At 39.8% G+C, this 20791-nt stretch overlaps 1 protein-coding gene across 1 annotated transcript in view; it reads left to right on the top strand.

Moving 5' to 3' along the window:
- The window catches only part of LOC120856988 (serine/threonine-protein kinase TNNI3K), a 330300-nt gene that overhangs the window by 269686 nt on the left and 39823 nt on the right, over positions 1 to 20791 (top strand). Inside the window, exon 23 of the mRNA XM_040232554.1 lies at positions 1184 to 1353. Within this exon, the coding sequence (XP_040088488.1) occupies positions 1184 to 1353 (170 nt within the window). The remainder of the gene's footprint in view (positions 1 to 1183; positions 1354 to 20791) is intronic.

The raw sequence follows: 20791 nt of genomic DNA, 5'->3' as shown, positions 1-20791 counted from the left end.
TTTGGGAGCCCCAAAAAATAAAGTCTGACACTGTTTCCACTGTTTCCCCATCTATTTCCCATGAAGTGATGGGACCAGATGCCATAATCTTCGTTTTCTGAATGTTGAGCTTTAGGCCAACTTTTTCACTCTCCACTTTCACTTTTATCAAGAGGCTTTTTAGTTCCTCTTCACTTTCTGCCATAACGGTGGTGTCATCACATATCTGAGGTGATTGATATTTCTCTCGGCAATCTTGATTCCAGCTTGTGCTTCTTCCAGCCCAGCATTTCTCATGATGTACTACTCTGCATATAAGTTAAATAAGCAGGGTGACAATATACAGCCTTGACGTACTCCTTTTCCTATTTGGAACCAGTCTGTTTTTCCATGTCCAGTTCTAAATGTTGCTTCCTTACCTGCATATAGGTCTCTCAAGAGGCAGGTCAGGTGGTCTGGTATTCCCATCTCTTTCAGAATTTTCCACAGTTTGTTGTGATCCACACAGTCAAAGGCTTTGGCATAGTCAATAAAGCAGAAATAGATGTTTTTCTGAAACTCTTTTGTTTTTTTGGTGATCCAGTGGACGTTGGCAATTTGACCTCTGGTTCCCCTGCCTTTTCTAAAACCACCTTGAACATCTGAAAGTTCACGGTTCACTTAGCTATGTGTAATTATTTTAAAAAACTCTCTACAGTAACTCTATTTAGTCCTCATCCTTGCTAGACATTAAAGCATCCTTCATTTTATGAAATGGATGTATCCTTGGAAACGTATGTAAATTCAGTTCATGTAAAGGGAATCATTTCATATAAAAAGGGAATAATCATAAGTTCCAATTTTAAGGAACTCTGCCACGAATCTTATCACTATAGTGAAAATGTAGAGAATCTTCTAACCATTAAATAATAATCTTCTATCTGTTTTATGAATCTGACTTGAGCCTACTGTGTTTTGAGAAAGAAAAGCATAAGTTTTATGGGTCAGTTCTCAGCATATAACTGGGCCAAAAAAAGTAAATTAAGCTAGTCAAGTGTTGCCATCAGAAGCTGAAAGGAAAGGCCTGAAGCAAGCTGAGCTGAATAGAAATTAAAATATGAAAAATCCTAGAATAGAAAGCTAAAATAAATCTACATTTTATAATACTATGCCTTTAAGCCTGTTGGATTTATTAAACGATTGAAATGGCCCCTCCTTCATTCAGCTGATGTCTCCTGCTTCAAGTAACAGCAGTGGGTCTCTCTCACCTTCCTCTTCTTCTGATTGTCTGGTGAACCGCGGAGGGCCTGGCCGGAGCCATGTAGCAGCTCTACGAAGTCGTTTTGAACTGGAATATGCTCTAAATGCAAGGTCCTATGCTGCCTGGTCGCAAAGGTATGTGGTAATCTAAGCAACAGTTACACAGTCGTCAGATTCCAGGGTCTTCCCAACACAGTCACCTGACTTGATTAATATCTGCAGGGGATTTACCACCCCCTGTGGCAGACTTCAAAAGGGGAGTTTTGAGCCTGTTTTCTTCTAATATTTTGACCAAAATGTAGAAATTTTGTTGTCTACTAGTTTAGGTTCTCTAGGCTTTAATTCATTGCCGAAGCAAGAATTGTCTAGCTACAGCAGCACAAGGAATTTGTTGAAAGTATTCTGAGAGTTTCTTATGGAATTCAAGGAAGAATTTCTGTGTGGGAATCAGGAAATAGCTCTGAAAATCTGAGCACCAAAATTTCAGTGTTCTGAGAATTACCATATAACCCAGCAATTCCACCCTTAGATATAGTCCCAAAAGAATTGAAAACAAATACTCGAACAAATACCTGTACTCAAATGTTTAGAGCAGCACTATTCGCAATAGCCAAAAAAAAAAAAAAAACCTAACACAAATATCCTTCAACAGAAGAATAGATTTTAAAAAGTGGTATCCATACACTAGAACATTACTGAGTCTTAACAAGAATGCTGCGGTGATGCATACTTCAGCATGGAGGAACTCTGAAAACAGGCTAAACAGAGGAAAGGGACAAAGATCCTATATTGTATGACTGTATTTATATGAATATCCAGAGTAAAGTGTATTTAGGAGGCTATAGCAAGATCCCATAGATTGGATGGTTTAAACCGCAGAAATTTATTTTCTTACTATGGAGGCTAGAAATCTAAGACAAGGGTACCAGCATGGTTGGGTTCCAATGGGACTTACAGTTGGCCATTTTCCTAGCTTACAGATGGTCGCCTTCTCACCTCACCCTCATGTGGCAGAGAGAGCTCCGGAGTCTTTTTATCTTTTTATAAGGGCAACAATTCTGTCAGATCAAGGCTTCATTCTTTTGACTTCATTTCACCCTATTCACCTCTGTAAAGGACCTGTTTCAAATACAGTCACATGAGGCGTTAGGGCTTCAACATATGAAATTGGAGGGAGGGAGACACAATTAGTCAAGAGCAATAGGTAAATCCACAGAAACAAAAATATTGGTGGTTGCCAAGATCTGGGTAGAGAAGGGGAAAATCAGGAAACACTGCTTCTTGGATACAGGGTTCTATTTGGGGACAATCAAAATATTTTGGAATTAGATAGATGTGGTGGTTGCAAAATACTGTGAATGTACTAAATGCCCCTGACTTGTTCACTTTAAAGTGGTTGATATTATGTTATGTGAACTTCACCTCAATGAAAGAAAAAAGCCACAAATAAGTTTAAGTAAAAGGGCAAGTCAGAAAAAGAGGGAAGATGAGTTCAGCCTTCTTCCACAACAAACTGCCACTTACATGCCCCAGTGCCCACTAGACAGTCTCCTGTATCCTCTGGCATTCCTTGGGCAAGTCACAGGGCTGAGTCTGACATTGATAGGGAGAGAAAATACGCTCACCCTCTAGTGGGAGGTCCTAAAGAGTCATATGGCAAAGGGCATAAACACAAAAAGCAGAATGATAAGTACAGTCAGCCATGAGAGAAAATAGGATTGGTCCCTTTGGGTCCTATGACCACCTCTAGTCTAAACAAATGTGGTTGGAATGGAGATGAGGTCATATTTCATTCTGTAAACATGGTTGACCATGACCTGATTGGGATAGGGACCAATAAAAGCAGTTACAGTGAGCTGGATAGATACCTTTCAAAGTGTACACTGCAACCTATGGAGAATCAGAAAAGGCTAGCTTAAAATCTCTGTCTGATTACACGCCCCCAAGAGCATTTGCACATAAGCCATTATACACGTGCACTTACACACACATATGCGCATCCACACATTCTGTCAAAATTTTTATCCTAAAGGTGGAGAAAGAGTATCTAGTTTTAGCAAGGGTCCTGTACCCTCTATAAATTGCTACTATTGCCTTTTTAGCCATAGTTCTTACATTCCTGGTTTGACAAAAGGGTTGCAGCTATAGCTCTGAAGAGGTGGGAACCTTAATCATTTAGACTTTAATCTATGGAATGTCATAAAATTAAGTATCAGGAGGTCTGATTGATAACAAGGCAAACTGGACATAATTCTTTATTGGATTCCAGTCTCACATCATTTCATAAGGAGCTCATAGGCCAATATTAGATTAGGTTGAGTCCCAGCATCATCTTCTAGTTCCATCTGCTCTCCTTTTTCTTTACTTGTGGTTTTAAAATGAATTCTCTGAAGAGCCAGATTTTGGTATTTCTAAAGCATACTCACTTGATATTTGTCCAGTGAGGCAGAGGTTAAAACAATGAGCTCTTGGGTCAGACAGATCTGAGGTTCAGTCTTGGCTTTGCCTCTTAACAACTCAGTTAAGTGACCTTGGGCAAGTTACATAAGTCTTACACCTAAATGGTGAGTGGCATTTAGTCATGAAGTCCTGTCCGACTCTTTGTGACCCCTTGGACTGTAGCCCACAGGCGTCTCTGTCTATGGGATTCTCCAGGCAAGAATACTGGAGTGAGTTGTACTTCTTTCTCCAGAGGCTCTTCCCAACCCAGGGATCAAACCCCATCTCTTGCTTGACAAACAGATTCTTTACCACAGAGCAACCTGGGAAGCCCCTTGTATGTAATACACAGATAATAATACCAGCTGTTAGGACTCTGATTGGGAGAGGCAGTATTGTCAAAAGAGAAAGTTATTGGCTGAAAAATGCTAACAGACCCAAACAAAAGATGCATAATGTAGAAAAGTCACAACTTACAACACATAGATGACTGTGTGAAAGGGAGGCACAGCAGCACACCCAACCGGGTGAGCTGGGGGTGGAGGGAACACAGCTTCTCTGGCCTAGGAGAACCCAGAAGGTACCAGAAGGCACACCACTACTCCCAAAACTGCCCAAACAGTGGGCACAAATCATCAGGTGTTCTGAGATGCTCCCTTTGATAGTCTCGTAAGGGTTTTTATACCTCCCTGGCCCTTCAAGACAGTTATGAAACCCTGATAAAGTGCTTGTCTGTCTGGTACAAATTTCTTAACGGCCCAGTACATTCTGAATATTTGCTGTGAGGGTATGGTGAAGGTCAGTTTGTAGTCATACCACCCCTCTAGAAAGCTCAGTCTTTGGACTACTTGAAATCACCTCCAGAAATAAAGGACTTAGCTGAGTTGTAAGATGTACCAAGATAGGAATCATGTCTGTTTAATTCATATCTGTGTCCCTAGTAGCCAGCAGTATGATTGGAATGAAGTCAGTATGTAATAAATATTTGTTCCATGGATAAATAATTGAATAAATTGGCTCAATAATTTTTAATTATTATTATTTTGGAGCATAGTCAGTGGATAAGCTTTAATTATCTTCTGTATTCTTTCTGTTTAAATGGCTATAACCATGCACTTCTATGGCATGCTAAGCACAATTTTAGACACTTTGAATAGTCATTTAAGTAAACCTTAGAAAGGAAGTATTCCAGTTTTATAGATAAGGAAACTGAGGCTGAGGAAGGGTAAGTAATTTTACTAAGTTTAAGGAAGCAGAATTGGAATTCTCTTCCAGGATGCTCCTATGATTTCTGAATTTCTCTGGCACAGGAGGTGTCACTTTTCAGAAGTTTGATGTATTTTGCCAATACTTATATTTGCTGAACTTCTTCCAGTGCCTCCTGGAAGTTGGTCAGGGAAAGAATTCAACTATTCTCCCCAAGCCTGTCTTTTCAGCATGTGTATATGAAAGACAGAGCACATGAGACCAAAGATCAGTAGGTTCTTAAAGTCCAAGAGCCCAAGGATCCAGCAGAGCCATGAATTTAGCAGCCTGGAATTCTGTGGCTCTTTGGCTGCACATTAGAATCACCTGGGGGAACTTTGATGAGTACCAGCACCCAGGACCAATTAAACCAAAATCCACAGCGATGTCACCCAGACATCGGAAGCTTTTAAAGTTTCCCAGTTGAGTACAATATATATCCAAGCATGAGGAACACGCTGGAAAAGAATGCTGCAATCTAACCTGCCAGTCACTCTGATGCAACTGATAGGATAAATGAAAGAGGAACCCGAGAGCCAAGGTGAAACAGCAGCTGTTACCAAAGGAGACTATTCTGAAGGCAAGTGCCTGTGTCTGCGCATAGTTGCTTCAGTTGTGTCTGACTCTTTGTGACCCCATGGACTGTAGCCTGCCAGGCTCCTCTGTCCATGGGAGGTTCTCCAGGCAAGAACACTTGAATGGGTTGCCATGCCCTCCTCCAGAGGATCTTTCCCACCCAGGGATTGAACTTGCGTTTCCTGTAGCTCCTACATTACAGGTGAGGATTCTTCACTGCTTGGCCACCAGTAAAGCCTGAATGCCTGTGTGGTCTCTCTCAAAAGTCCTTGCAAGGTTCTATCAACCTCTGATCTAAGAGACAGCCTAACTAATTCATTACAATCACACAAGGTATGATTTTTAGTCCAGCATAATTTTTTTCTTAAGTAGCAATAAGGTTTGACCTGTATGCTGACTAATGTACATTCCCAATTTTGGCTTCCAGAGCCCTCAACAATATATTTAAAATGGTGCATTTATTTATTTTTTCAATTTTGGGTTTATAAAGTTTACAGTCTGTAGTTTTGTAATTTTTGATTAGGTGGGGATTTTGGTTTTTGTTTGTTTCCACATTTGTTTTTAATTATTATCTTCCATTATAAAATAAGTATCAAGGTGGGAAACTATGTCAGATATTTTCTCCACGGGTAATAGGCATTCATTAATTCCCAAAGAAACCCCAAACTGATGAAATCTGAGTTTAAGGAAGGCACTCCTGAAGTTCTGCCTCTTTTAAAATATTTTGTGTCTCTCGATATATTTGGAAAACTAAGCATGTGGCACTTGCTCCTCCCACAGGGTATGAAATCTCCCATCTTGTACATGGATCGCATCATGTAAATTTAGAAATGACAAAGTGATACACAACCTTTCAGATGTGAAAACCAATTAGTGTTTGTGTGGGGCTGGGCTCTGAGAATAGAATGCTATGACCTAGTTAGCTGTCCAGGAGAAGAAAAGCAGAGATACAGAGATTGGAACTGTGAAACAGATTCATTTGGAATTAATTTTTCACGTTACAAAAGGGTCCATCAGAGGATTCCTTTAAATAGACAGCTTGCCTAGTGCACTTAGAATGCAATTCAATTTATAAAAGTTGAATATAAGGTATAAATTTTTAATTTACACATAGTTTTTCCAGAATGCACCAATTGTATAAGATGATAGCACCATGAAACCTCAGAGGAATGAAAAAAAGAAGCAGTGAAGGGCTCATGTCCACTCACCGTTGTGGAGCAAGATGTTTATCCAGTAACAGCCATGGTTGGTGTCTCTTCCTCACTACCGAAGGGCAAATACGCCCCTTTTCAGTCTACCACCGCTTCTACATGCTTTTTTGTACTGAAATTTTCCCTCAAGCTCCTTAAATGTTCATTTTCTTTCAATCCCTTCTTCTTCATCCCCAATTTCTTTCTCCTGCCAGCTCACGACAATCATTTCAACCCATGGTTCCAACTCTTTCTCTTTCTAAACTCTCTCTCTCCCTCTCTCTCTCTCTCTCTCTCTCTCTCACACACACACATACACACACACACACACACACACACACACACACACACAAAACGTGAGCCCCCAGTCCCTTTGTCCAAACTTGGGCTTCCTTTGTCATGCATGTCTCTAATTTCTCTCACTCCCATTCCAGCTTCCCCAGGCCCTAATCTACTCAACCTTCTACTGCCAGCACAATCCTCCTTCTGTAGACCTCCTGTTTTATCACTACCCTACTTTAAAACCACCAACAATTCCACATGGCCTCTAAAATTAAGTGAAACCATGTCATCCTGAATCCAGAGTCCAAAATGACCAGTGAGACACGTTTCCAGTTCTACCTCTCCCTGAACATCAGATGTTCCAGTGGTTCTAGACAATGATCCCTTCACTTCCCAAAAAATAGTCTAGAGTTTTGGGAACTATAGGAAGTATTTTTGTGTGTTTTGGTATTTTTTATATTTCCCAGTGACTAGGGAAGTACTGAGTCTTCCCCGGTGACTCAGATGGTAAGGCGTCTGCCCGCAATGCGGGAGACCCGGGTTCGATCCCTGGGTTGGGAAGATCTCCTGGAGAAGGAAACGGCAACCCACTCAAGTACTCTTGCCTGGAGAATCCCACGGATGGAGGAGCCTGGTAGGCTACACCCCATGGGGTTGCAAAGAGTCGGACACGACTGAGCGACTTCACTTTCACTTTAGGGAGGTACTACTGATGTTTAGTGGGCAGGGCAAGTGTTGAATTTCTTACAATGCTTTAGAAAGTCCCCGAGAATAAAGAGGTCATTAAAAGGGATTAACACTTTTATTCCCATTGTGTTTAAAAAGGGGAGATTGCTTTGAGTTGAGGTAGTTGAGAAAGGTTTCACTGAAGAGAGAGGTGAAGGAAATATAGTTCAGGTAAAAACAGAACAGGGTGAACAAATGTGAAATGATGACCATGAACTTTCTTTTCCTCTTTTTTAAAAAGCATAATCGTCTCTTTCCCAATGACCTGTAATAATGGTTCTTTCACTTATCAAGGATCTATATTTAGATAGGTCTGTTTTCAGTTTGTCTGTTCTTTTCCGTGGGGACATTTGTTTATCCCTGCGTCAGTTATATACAATTTTAATTACAATAGCATTATTAAATTCTTGATATCTGATAAGCTACATCCCATCTTGACTATTCTGGATTATTCTTGACTTTTTCTTTTCCATATAAATTTTATAATCAACTTGCATTTTTCTCAAAATCATAAGCTTTTGATTATAAGTATTTTAAATCTGTAGATCAATTTGGGAAGATATTACATCTTTATGATATCGAGTCTCCATTGCTCTGAGCATGATGTTTTTGCATTTATTTAGATATTCCTTAATATCTTTTAGTTAAGTTTTATAATCTTCTCTGTGAGGTTCTTATAATTTTTGCCATATTAATTCATTGTTTTTGCTGAAATAATTTGAATTCATTGCTACCATATTATTTTATTCTCTCTAGGTTTTTTCCTCACTGTATTCTGTTCTTGTTTTCCTTTGGATTATTTGCATAGACACAGTGGTTTTCTATTCCTTAAGGGGTATCCTAGAAACTTAAGCATATTAAATTTAATAAATTTTATGTTAATTTATTTTTCCTACTCTCAAACAAAAGAGAGATCTTAGAGAATTTTAGTCTCATTCATTCCCTCTTGAATTATATATTTCTGTCCATTATTTTATTTTCATCCTGGTTTTTCTGATTCCACAGTCTAAATACTATTTTGGTTTTTACACAGCTATGGTTTATTTAGATTTGCCTATATATACTCTTTCACTATTCATTATGCTCACATTTTACATCATCTTCCTAGATAATTTTCCTTTTTCTCCAACACATCTTTAAAAATTCTTTTAACATGACTCTTATTAATAGAAGTAAACATCTGAAAACACCTTTGTTTTCCCTCTCTCCTGAAAGATATTTTAGCAGATATAGGATTTAAGGTGTTTAATTAATTTTCCCCTGCACCTTTAAGATGTGTTTCCACACCTTTGTTGTTGCTGCTGCTAAAATATCATCTGTGAACTTAATCATCATTTTTTTATTTTTAATCTGGACTTTCTAATTGCTGTTAGAATTTTTGTCTTTGGTATTGTACAGTTTAACTATGTTGTCTATAGGTATGGATTTTTTTTAATTTATCTTGCTTTGAACTTATTAGGTGTCTAGAATATGAAGTGGAGAAGGCAATGTCACCCCACTCCAGTACTCTTGCCTGGAAAATCCCATGGATGGAGGAGCCTGGAAGGCTGCAGTCCATGGGGTCGCTGAGGGTCGGACTCACTTTCACTTTTGACTTTCATGCATTGGAGAAGGAAATGGCAACCCACTCCAGTGTTCTTGCCCAGAGAATCCCAGGGACGGAGGAGCCTGGTGGGCTGCTGTCTATGGGGTCGCACAGAGTCGGACACGACTGAAGTGACTTAGCAGCAGTAGCAGAATATGAAGATTGATATATTGTATAAATTCTGAATAACTCTCATTCACCACCTCTTATATGTCTTTACCCCATCTCCTTATTCTCTCTTTATGGAATTCTAATCAGATGTATTTTAGATCTTCTCACTCTGTTTTCCACATTTCTCACTCTTTTTTAAAATATATTTTCCACTCTTTATTTTCTCTGTGCTGCTTTCTGGTGACTTCTTCAAATCTATCTAGTACCCTTGGTAGCTGGATCTAACATGCTGCTCTCTTCATTGCAATTCTGATTCAATTCATTTCTAATATCTACTTCAATCTTAGAAATTGTATACTTTTTTCAATTTGACTAGACTGTTTTGAAAATCCGTTTCTTCTGCACACTTCTATTTTTTTCACACACTCTTATCTTATATTCTATCATATATCTGAATATCTTCTGTTTCTATATAAGAAGTTTTTAGATATAAGTATGTAGCTTATTGTTTATGATAATTCTTGCTCTTTATTTTGTCATGTAAACATCATGAGAGCATGAACTTCTCTCCTTTTTGATGCTGTGTCTCCAGGACTTAGAACAAGGTCTGATAGGTGCTAAATATCTACTTGTGGAATTAATGAATGATCATGACAGGTCTCACAATATTATTCTGTTTCATCTTAAGAATTATCTTAATAAAGTTGGTCTCCTGGTTTCCATTTTCCATATAAAACAAACTGAGACTCCAGTGATTTAGGTAATTTGAATGAAACTGTGTAGTGAGAAAATGGTAATTAATAGTTGAACCTGGGTCTGTCTATAGTGTAATGTAGTGTTTCTATTACATCATGCTGTCTCTGAGGCTCTGCTTGGCCAACATGTTTGAACTATCTTCAAGAAGCAGAAACTTCTAACCTCTGGTTTGCCCTTTGAGGATGATCAGCAGGGAGCTATCCAGAGTACTGAACTACCGCCCCAGATGCTCTGCCAGCTTCAATGGAACATAGCACATTCTCAGTCCACGGCCAATACAGCCTTTGATTGAAGGAAAAATTTCCCTTCTCACTCTGACTACCTCTGATAATAGCCACTCTATCTCAGCTTATGTCTGCTCATAACAGTCCTTTATGATCAGCTGCCTGCACTGATACATGCCTAAACTGAACCAAACAAATTCCACATCTGCTGCCTCATTCACTAGCAGGCCATGGCCTAACCCTGCCCTCTATCTTTTTTAGTCACGTCTCTGGAAGCCAGCCTGACTCCCTGGCCACATTTCTAGAAGCAGCAAAAACTAATCAGAACATACGAAAAGATAAACTCTTTCCTTCTAAATATTTAGGGACTAGTTTTGAAGATAACTCTACTTCAATATGATTTGTTTATTGAATTAAGTACCTTGTAAAAGCCATACATTTTCTCTCATTATATGTATTCTCTATTACAGTAGTCAATTGAATTCACTGTAAAAAAAAAAAATTGTTTAGCTGACATTTTGTGCCACAAAAAAACTATTCAGGGATGAGGGTTTCCATGAGTTTTTCAATCCTAGAAATGAAAAGAAATACTGCTCTTTCACTCATGAATACAATGAAGGCCCAGAATCTTTTAGCTGATTCTACACATCAATTTCAAGATTTATAAATTTAAAGAAGTAATAAAAAGATAACATCTTTGACTTTCTGAACTGTCTTTTACTTATTAAACATTGTTTATACAAAAGAATTTAGTGTATATCAAAGCATCTCAGTTCACCAGCATCTTCTGAGCTTGTAGAAAGAGTCGCCTAACTAATTTGACTTAATTCTATAGGCCTTGCTCACATTGTATAATGACTAGAGTAAGAAGTTGCTTGCCTAATCTAAGTACGAGACAAGTTTTTTCCTCAGGATGCTTCTTACCTCTGGGATGTATAATTTTTGTGACACTCACTTGCTGAAGGTCAGATATCAAGCTCATTAAGGGTCTGTGCTGGCAAAATATAAAAGCCAAAGGAGAGCAGCTGGAATCTAAGCACATGCCATGATGCCTGTCAGTTGCCTTTTATCTCTTTCTTTTTAAGCTCAAAAGTGCCCATACATTTTTTTCTAATTAACAAAAGCAGAAAATTTCTTAATGTCATGGGGTATGGGGTTGAGAGAGGAAATATATAGCTTTGCATGTTGATGGGAGGGTGTGAACACACTTGTTATACCTTCTCATTATGTCCCTGAATGTCACGTAATAAGGGAGTAAAATTAAAGAAAGCGGAGAGGTCTTGCAGGAAGTTAAAACTGTTTCCATAAAGGTCAAAAAATAAGCACATCCATCTGTTTATATTTACAGAAAACCTCTTCACCACAGCCCTAGGTGCCACACCCAGAAAACACTAGTGAAATAAGAAAACAATTGCCAGATGAAAACATACACACACAAAATGAAAGATGGAAGACTTTAAATTGATTGCTGGTGTCCTCTGAATCTCTTGCTGCTGATATCCTACCATCGATCAAAAATGGAAACAGTCTGTTCTGAAATGTGCCAGATCTCAGTGTAAGAACTTCCTTTCAGCTTCTGTGGACCTACAGCGGTTGTGTTAGTAGCTCTGTTCTAGTTGCCTTGCTCTTTAGTGCCACCTAGGGGTCGCTGAGGGTCGGACACGACTGAGCGACTTCACTTTCACTTTTCACTTTCATGCATTGGAGAAGGAAATGGCCACCCACTCCAGAGTTCTTGCCTGGAGAATCCCAGGGACGGGGGAGCCTGACGGGCTGAGGTCTATGGGGTCGCACAGAGTCGGACACGGCTGAAGTGACTTAGCAGCAGCAGCATTCAGTTGACAAAGCACGGGTGAGGCCGCCGGCCTTCTGACTGCTGTGCTGAAGAGGCTTAGATATTTCACCAGAGGCATTCAGCTTTAAAGTTAGGAGCACGTGAAAAATGTCAGTCCTTCCCTTCAGTCCCTTGACCAAACCACCCATAGTTTGAAATAGCCTTTCTCCATAAAAAATGTAAAAGAAAGAACATCACACAAAATATTCTATTCCAAAGAGGAAGTGATGAAAAACAGGAAATTAATAAAAGTGAAGATATGAGAAGAGCTCTACGTATGTCAAATTGGCATATAAGCTTTTTTTTTTTAATAAGCTTTAAGGACCTGAATTATTGTCAAGCATAAAAGATTTGCACGAAAAGAGTGAGGGAGTGACATATGTAGGTTACAACACAGACACTGAAGAGAGAAAGATGTAGCTCGCGCCACGGCAACTCTGATGCTGTCATCTCGTTTTCATTTCTCTCCTTCAGCAGTGCTAGTTAGCAACTTAAAATGGGTTCCCTCGGAACCCAAAGGGCGAGCCAGAGTGCATGTCCCTCTTCAAGCGTTTTGTAATACTAATTAACTAATCCCCAGGCACAGGAAGGGAACCTGTAAAGATTCGCCTGAGGCAAACTGCTAAGTAAATGGTGACAGATTTCTCAGTTTTCAATTAGATGAAATGACATATTGGGACAATGAACGGCCTGATTTCTAATGATAAGAGTTTTATGAGTTTTTCATTCCTGGAAATGAAGAGGAACGCTGGTTCTTCCTCCATTCATAAACAAAAGGAGGGCCCAGACCCATCCTTGCCTTCATCAAAGCACACAGATCCTGCCTTTGGCAGTGATGTTTGTGCACAACCGATAGATAGTAAGACCTGGCCCCAGAAAGCTGCTTCTGAGACTGCTGCTGCTCTACTGAAATGTCTGACAGGACACAGCACAAGGGCCAAAGAGAAAAACCAGCCTAATTAGATCTGCACAGGCAGCTCTGTGCACTGTTCAGCAGCCCTGACTCCAGCTCCAGCCCCACCCTGCTCCCTCCTGACTCCAGTGTTTGTGCTTCGAATCTCTTGCTAGCATGGCAACTGTTGCTATGTTTGCAGTAATAAGAAGTGGGTGATGCTGGTATCTCAGTAATGATTCAGATACAAGAGCAGTGATTTCTAAATAGATTTCTGAAGCAGCTCTTTCATTGACACTGCACAATTTAACAGGTTTAATTCCTCAGTTTTTTTTTTTTCTTTTCACATTTACCTTCTTCCACCTTTACCTACCTTCAGGTGGACTGAATCTAACCCTCATATAATCCAAAAATATCCTTCCTTCTGCTTGCCAGTATTTGAAACAGGAAATTTCTCACTAGAGAAAACATCTCACAAGTCATTGTTTCTTATTATCTCCTCGAAAACCATGAGATGGAGATTTTCTTAGTATTTAGGTAAGCAGCTAACCTGAAAAAATCGTAACCTAGGAAAAGAAAAACTTCCTATGTTAACCAGAGTGGAATGAAAAATATCTACCATTAATATTTGTGGTATTATCTAAGCTTTTTCTAATGAGCAGCTCTTTTAAAGACCTTAGTTGCAAAAAAGTACCAAAAATGCACAAGTAGAATATATTTACCCTCTTAATCCTTTCACAAAGTGAAGTGAAAGTGAAAGTTGCTCAATCGTGTTTGACTCTTTGAGATCCCATGGACTATACTGCTGCTGCTGCTGCTAGGTTGCCTCAGTCGTGTCCGACTCTGTGCAACCCCATAGACGGCAGCCTACCAGGCTCTGCTGTCCCTGGGATTCTCCAGGCAAGAACACTGGAGTGGGTTGCCATTTCCTTCTCCAATGCATGAAAGTAAAAAGTGAAAGGGAAGTCGCTCAGTCGTGTCCAACTCTTAGCGACCCCATGGACTGCAGACCACCAAGCTCCCCCATCCATGGGATTTTCCAGGCAAGAGTACTGGAGTGGGGTGCCATTGCCTTCTCTGCATGGACTATACAGTCCTTGGAATTCTCCAGGCCAGAATACTGGAGTGGGTAGCCTTTTCCTTCTCCAAGGGATCTTCCCAACCCAGAAATCGAACCCAGGTCTCCCACATTGCAGGCAGATTCTTTACCAGCTGAGCCACAAGGGAAGAGACAGAAAATAAATAAATAAATAAATAAATCCTCTGTTTTTGGCCTTAATCAGGCATCTATTAGCCAACCTGTGTTAATGGCCCCCCTACATGTCACTGGATGCTAATACAGCCTAGGCCCCAAGAGAGAGATGATGGAGATAAAGCCATGTGCACTGATAGCAGGGATACCTGGTCAAAAAAGCAAAAGAAGACACATTGTGTGCTTTGATCACTATGTTCCAGACACTATTGTACATTTTTTTGTATGCCAGTCACATCACAACTCTTCTACAAGTTAGGAGTTATTTATCAGTATTCTACAAATGAGAAAACTGGAGCACAGAAAACATAAATGATCTTACCAGGGCTTTGCAACAAGTAAACAGCAGGGCCAAGATTAAGCCTAGATCAGTATGACTCCAAGTCTTATGATCTTTTCACTACTTGCTGAGCTGCTGCAGTGTGAGACAGAGGGCTGCCCTCATACTAATCAGCCGTGTGGCATGGGCAAGTCCCTTCCTGCCCTGAGTTTCAGGATTCTCATCTATTCTAGGCATGTGAACTGGACCTTGCTAAGGTATGGGCTACAGACCAGCAGCTTCAGCATCACCTAACTTGTAAACAGAAAATGAATAAGGTAATAGTGGCTTAAAGAGCATATTAGACCAGATGGATTTAATATATATAAATCAAATTCCATCTAAAAGCATCAGAATACACATTCTTTTTCAAGTACACATGGAACACTCTCAAGGATAGATCTCATGCTGGACAAAATAAGTCTCTGTAGAGTTAAGATTGAAATCATATCAGGAATCATTTCTGACTATAACATATGATGCTAGAAATCAACTACAAGAGAAAACAAACAAAAAATACCACATAGAGGTTAAACAGTATGCTACTAAATAACCAATGCAGCACTGAAGAAATCAAAAAGCAAATAAAAAAATACATGGAGACAAATTTAAATGGAAATACAATGATCTCTGAGACACAGCTAATTCTTAGAGAATTGCAAATCAAAACTATAATGAGTACCTGGTACCTGTCAGAATGGCTATTATCCCCAAATCCACAAACAGTAAATGCTGGAGGGGGCATGGAGAGAAGGGAGCCCTGCTACACTGTTAGTGGGAATGTAGATTTATGTAGCCACTATGGGTTTCCCAGGGGGCTCAGTGGTAAAGAATCCGCCTGAAAATGCAGAAGATGTGGGTTCAATCCCTGAGTCAGGAAGATACCCTGGAGGAGGAAATGGCAACCCACTCCAGTATTCTTGCCTGCAAAATCCCATGGACAGAGGAGCCTGGAGGGCTACAGTGCAGGGGGTCACAAAAGAGTTGGACATGACCTAGCAACTAAACAACAATTACAGAAAATAATACAGAGGTTCTTCAGAAAATTAAGAGTAGAACTACCACACAGTTTGGCATTTTCACTTCTGAGTATTTACCTGAAGGAAACAAAGGCACTGATTCAAAAAGATATATGCACCTCTGTGTTAATTGCAGCATTATTTCACAACAGCCAACATGTGAAAGCAACCTAAATGTCCATCAGTGAATAGATAAAGAAGACATGGTACATACACACAGTGGCATATTACTCAGTCACCCCCCCTCCCCAAAAATGTAATCTTGCCATTTACAATACCATGAATGGATCCTGGAGGGTATTATGCTAACAGACATTAAGTCTGACAGAGTAAGATAAATGCTGCTTTATCTCCCTTTTATATGGAATTGAGAAAAACAACACAAAACAAAATGAAAATACAGATACAGAGGACAGAGGTATGGTTTTAGAAGGGAGGGGCTGGGAGTTGGGCAAAGTTAGTGAAGAAGATTAAAAGGTACAAGGCTCTAGCTATATAATAAATAAGAATGTGGTCAATAAAACTATAATAACTTCAGATGGGGACAGATGGTTACTAGACTCACCAAGGTGATCATTTTGTAATGTATGCAAAATGCCAAATCATTATGTAGTATACCTGAAAGTAGCATAATATTGTATGTCAATTATATTTCAATGAAAGAAAAAGAAACAGGGCTTGTGGGAAAATATTATAGACAGAGAAGTATCCAAGTGTATAGTCCCTTGAGCTCATGTTATCCCTCAGAATGATCGACTCTGTGGAAGGATCCTATGCTTTTCCTCTCTGAATATTTAAAAGAAAAATGAAACAGGGAATATCTGGGTGACTATTTAAGGATGAAACTTCCCCTCTCTGATCTGAGAAAAGGTTTTGTTTGAAAGGGAAAGTGCCTGGAGCTGACCACTGTCTTGGCCCTAGGAAGATGGCCCTTTCCTAAGCTTCCACATGGGGAAAGAGAAAAGTCTCAGAACGCACCAGATTTGTCTCTCCTCAAAATGGCGTCTGGATAACGTATAGGAAGTGGGAAGGACAAGAGATGACATTCTTCCTTGTCTACTCAATGCATCACTGGTTACCTAATATCTAGTTAGTTAGCTTTCTGCTCACACTGATGTATCAAACAGGAAAGCTCTCAACTGAAGATAACAGAAAACTCAGTGATAGTTGTTTAATAAAACAGGGATTCATTTTTACACATAACAAGAAGTCTGAAAGGAGATTGTTATGGGAAACGATCCTGCTGCTTGACGGGCCTTCAAAGACCCAGGTTACTTTTTTTCTCCTTCATCATCTTCAGCACATTTTCATATTTGTGGCCCTTTGGTCACAAAATGACTGCAACAGCTCCAGGTATCATGCCTTCATTTGGGGAGCTAGCTTGTTACCAGCATGTTTGTCTGTTCTATACCCTTTCAGAAGGAAATGAAAAGCCTTCTGGGAATATTGACAGTTAGTTCATGGTGAAAATCTGGCCGGGCACAGGTGTCAGGTGGAGGAGACACTCAGGAGGAAGAGGATGATTTGCTGACAATGGAAGTGGGAGCTGTGTGCTACGCTAGAAAAGGGCAAGCATTTTAGAACCAGAGATAGCTGGGTCAAATCTCAGTTCTGCCTCCTAAACACACTGTGAACCTGGGCCTGGGTTTAGCAAAATAGTTACCATGATATTACCTTGCCTGGGTTTTGCAAGGATAGGAGAAGATACTACAAAACATTTTATATCATCCATGTGAAATTTGTGTTATTTGTTTTAAACTAGAGATAATTGTTCACTGTTTCATAGTTCTACCCAGAGATGGATAAACCTTTCTGTGTCTGAGAAGAGAACGCTTGTGTTTGCCTGGAATTCAGAATTCTAATTCAAGCACCCTCTTCTCCTTTTTATCACTTATTCTCTTTGAGATATAGAACAGTTCTTTTTCTCATTAAATAGCAGCTTTACCCATAAATTTCTCATAGTTTTTCCTCTCCTTCTACACTACTTGTTTGTCAAATTCAACAGTGTTGACCATTTCCTAGTCCAGTTGCCATTTGGATTAAAGTCAGGGTTTCTGAATGTTTTCTAGCCAATAGCTATTTACATGCAATGACAGAAATAAGGATTTCAATTTTTCTTTCTTTGAAATCCCTGAAAAGAAAACTGTAGTTAATTGTAAATGTGCCTGCTAAATGCTAGAGTACTACATGAAAATGGAGAAGATTTAAAATGCTTTAAAAACAACACATCTAAATATACTGTTTCTACACAAATGAGCATTTTTCTTTCTATATATAAAAAAAATCTTATTGTTCAGGGAAGATGAGACTTATACTTTTTTCTTCAATAATATTTCACCAAATCAACAAAGAGAAATACAATTATGGAATCATAAAATAAGTAAAATAAAAATTGATGACTAAACACGAAAAGTTGGTTGTTGTTTTTGATGAATATAAAGGAATAGAGTGCTTGACTGTGAAAGAGGCATGTGAACTACTCTCTGATACTGAGTGGTCTGAACTTCATTTTTTTAAAAACCGCTTCTGCTGCTTGTTCATTTGACCATTTTCCTTCTTTTTTAAGTGGTGGGCAGTGAGAGTTTATTTAGACCACTTATAAAAGTTAAGCTGCATTATTATCCTCCAGATTTTTACTTCCTGAGATCTTTAGCACAAAGGGCAATAAATTCTCATCCATTTCTTACAGCTGGCTGCAAGGAGAAAGGAGAGATAATTGAAATATTATCAGGTTTCTTGTATTGTTTTTCAGTCGCTGACCACTAAATTAGGCCAGCCCCTTAAAGTATAATTTGTCCTGAAGTATAAAGATCTATGTGTTACATTTGTTTAAATCCCTCTTCATCTTAGAGAAACAGATAAAGATGCTTGAATAGTGTACCAGGTTTAATTGAATATGGCTAGAATTGGAAAATTCGTGGAATTATTGTTATTCACAAATATGGGTTGGGCCCCTATTAGGAACACAGAACTACACCTGGTCCTATCTGGGGAACCTGCAGTATTTTGACAGCTAGATTTGTATATGGACGCTCAGCAAATTGAATACATTATCATTTGTTCTTTCCTCCCTCGTTGTCTTTCCCTTTTCTCTTTATTTAAAGGATCAACAATATTTTACACACAGACGAGAAGAACCCAGTGCGTGTGTCATGCTCCCTTATTTCTCCAGCCTCTTCATTTGGGGGCTTGACTCTATTACACTTTGTCTAGGTTTTCCACTGGAGATGCATTCGTCTAACATTTACTAAGCATCTGCTATGTGCCAGATTCTGTAATGGACATTGCAGAAGAAAAGACAGGTAACATATCTTACCAGTCCTGAGAGAATTCAGGCTAATGATGAAGTCAGAGAAACAAATAGGAAGATAAGTACTGAACCAGGTGTAGGATGCCCTGGGAGTCTGGGAAGGGTCAGAGGAGGTTTCCTGAAGCCAATGCTATTGAACTTGAGTTTGGGGGAATCAGTCAAGCAGAGGATGGAAGAAAACGTGTACTAGGGAAAGGAAGCAGTAGGGATAAAAGTAGCTGTGCGATGCATGTGGAAAATAGCTCAGAATGGGTGTGATTAGAGCAGAAGAGATACATGGAGTTAAATTGAGCAGAAATAGAAATATGAACATTGAGACAAAGAAGTTCATTATCCAAGGAATATTGGAAGGAAGAGAACAGCTTTCCTTTGTGTAGCTTCACTTTCAGTCACTAAGACCTCAGACTCTCCATCCAGACAAGGAGCCTATTTGGCTTTGGGAGGGACTGGATACAGCCACCAGTAGTCTTCATTGAGATTACACTGGAGCATGTCTTTAAATTCCAAGTGACTCTGAATGGACATGATTTCAGTAGCTGTGTCTAGAATAGGTCATTGGAAAGACTCAGGTGGGTAGAGGAAATGTGCTGATACAGATGCTAGATGAGTGATGTAGACACAGTAAAGTGCCTCCCTGAACCCAAGAGTGGGCCCTGGGACGATACAAACCAGTCAGCAGTGCCGGAGTGGCTCTTGGCACTCAGCTAGCCCTGTATTGATGACACCACGCTCATGATCATCTGTTTGTGAGGCTGTCTCCTTAAATGGTGAGGAACGGGAAATGACGATGCAAGGATCCAGGCATCATGATTTTTTAAAAAAGAAAGAAATTAACTTACCCAAAGGTTCCATAGCTTGTAGTTTTCTCATCTCCACATTGAAAAGTGGATGATGAAACTGAGACCTACTAAGTTAGCTGCCCAGCGTCTCAGCCATATGCCTTAGTCCTCTTTATATGCCTCCCTACTCCCACACTACTTCCATCTGCCTTCATCCTTTCAGTGCCTAGAATAGCACCGCACATGGTAGTTCCTCATCAAAAGTTCATTGAGTGAAAGAACCAACACCTACCACTGACAGAGTGCTATTTATACTGTTCTGTGTTCCCTGTTGGGAGCTTCATACTATGTCCTTCAGAATGGGCATTCTGCTGCAGCAGGCCTCACTCCACGTGGAAAACTTTTCTCTTAACAAGCCTTATGACTGGGCAGACTGCAAGAGCCCAGAGTCAGCCTCTTCTGCCTCTCATCCAGGAAGATGGCTCACCGTGGAGCGCCATAGATGACTTTGCCATCTTATGATCATTACTCATGACAAGACACCAGAAGCAGAAAACACTCTTGACTCTTTAAAGTTGATGCTAGTTTGGGGAGGTTAACACAGGCTTTGACAAAGGATTTTGTTGTTAGATCAACTGAGCAAATGGGTTGCTCTATCAGTATGGTTTGACTGGCCTGAGATCACAGCCGAGGTGCCTGAGATGAGGAACTGGATCTAGAGAAAGAGATGTCATGACCCTTGGCAGGGCCCCATATGCTTTTCCAGTGCGTGTACTCAGCCGACATTTATTGAGCACTTATAATGGGATTTGGGAGCCTACTTGACTAACACCCAATCCCTTCTGTCAATGAACAGAAGATTTTAATCCAATGCATTAAGTACTCTTGTCGGAGTGAGTCTATGACAAGGTGGAGGCGCAGGGGCACTGAGGGTCTGTGAGCCTGACAGCAACTCTGACAACATTCCTTTGGGGGAAAAGGTTTGTTCAGTAGGCACATGCCTCTTCCACACCCTCCACATCTGCAGAGAATTT

Source organism: Oryx dammah, unplaced genomic scaffold (genome assembly GCF_014754425.2).
Source record: "Oryx dammah isolate SB20612 unplaced genomic scaffold, SCBI_Odam_1.1 HiC_scaffold_28, whole genome shotgun sequence".
NCBI lineage: Eukaryota > Metazoa > Chordata > Mammalia > Artiodactyla > Bovidae > Oryx > Oryx dammah.
This window is presented reverse-complemented; position numbering and strand designations above follow the sequence as displayed.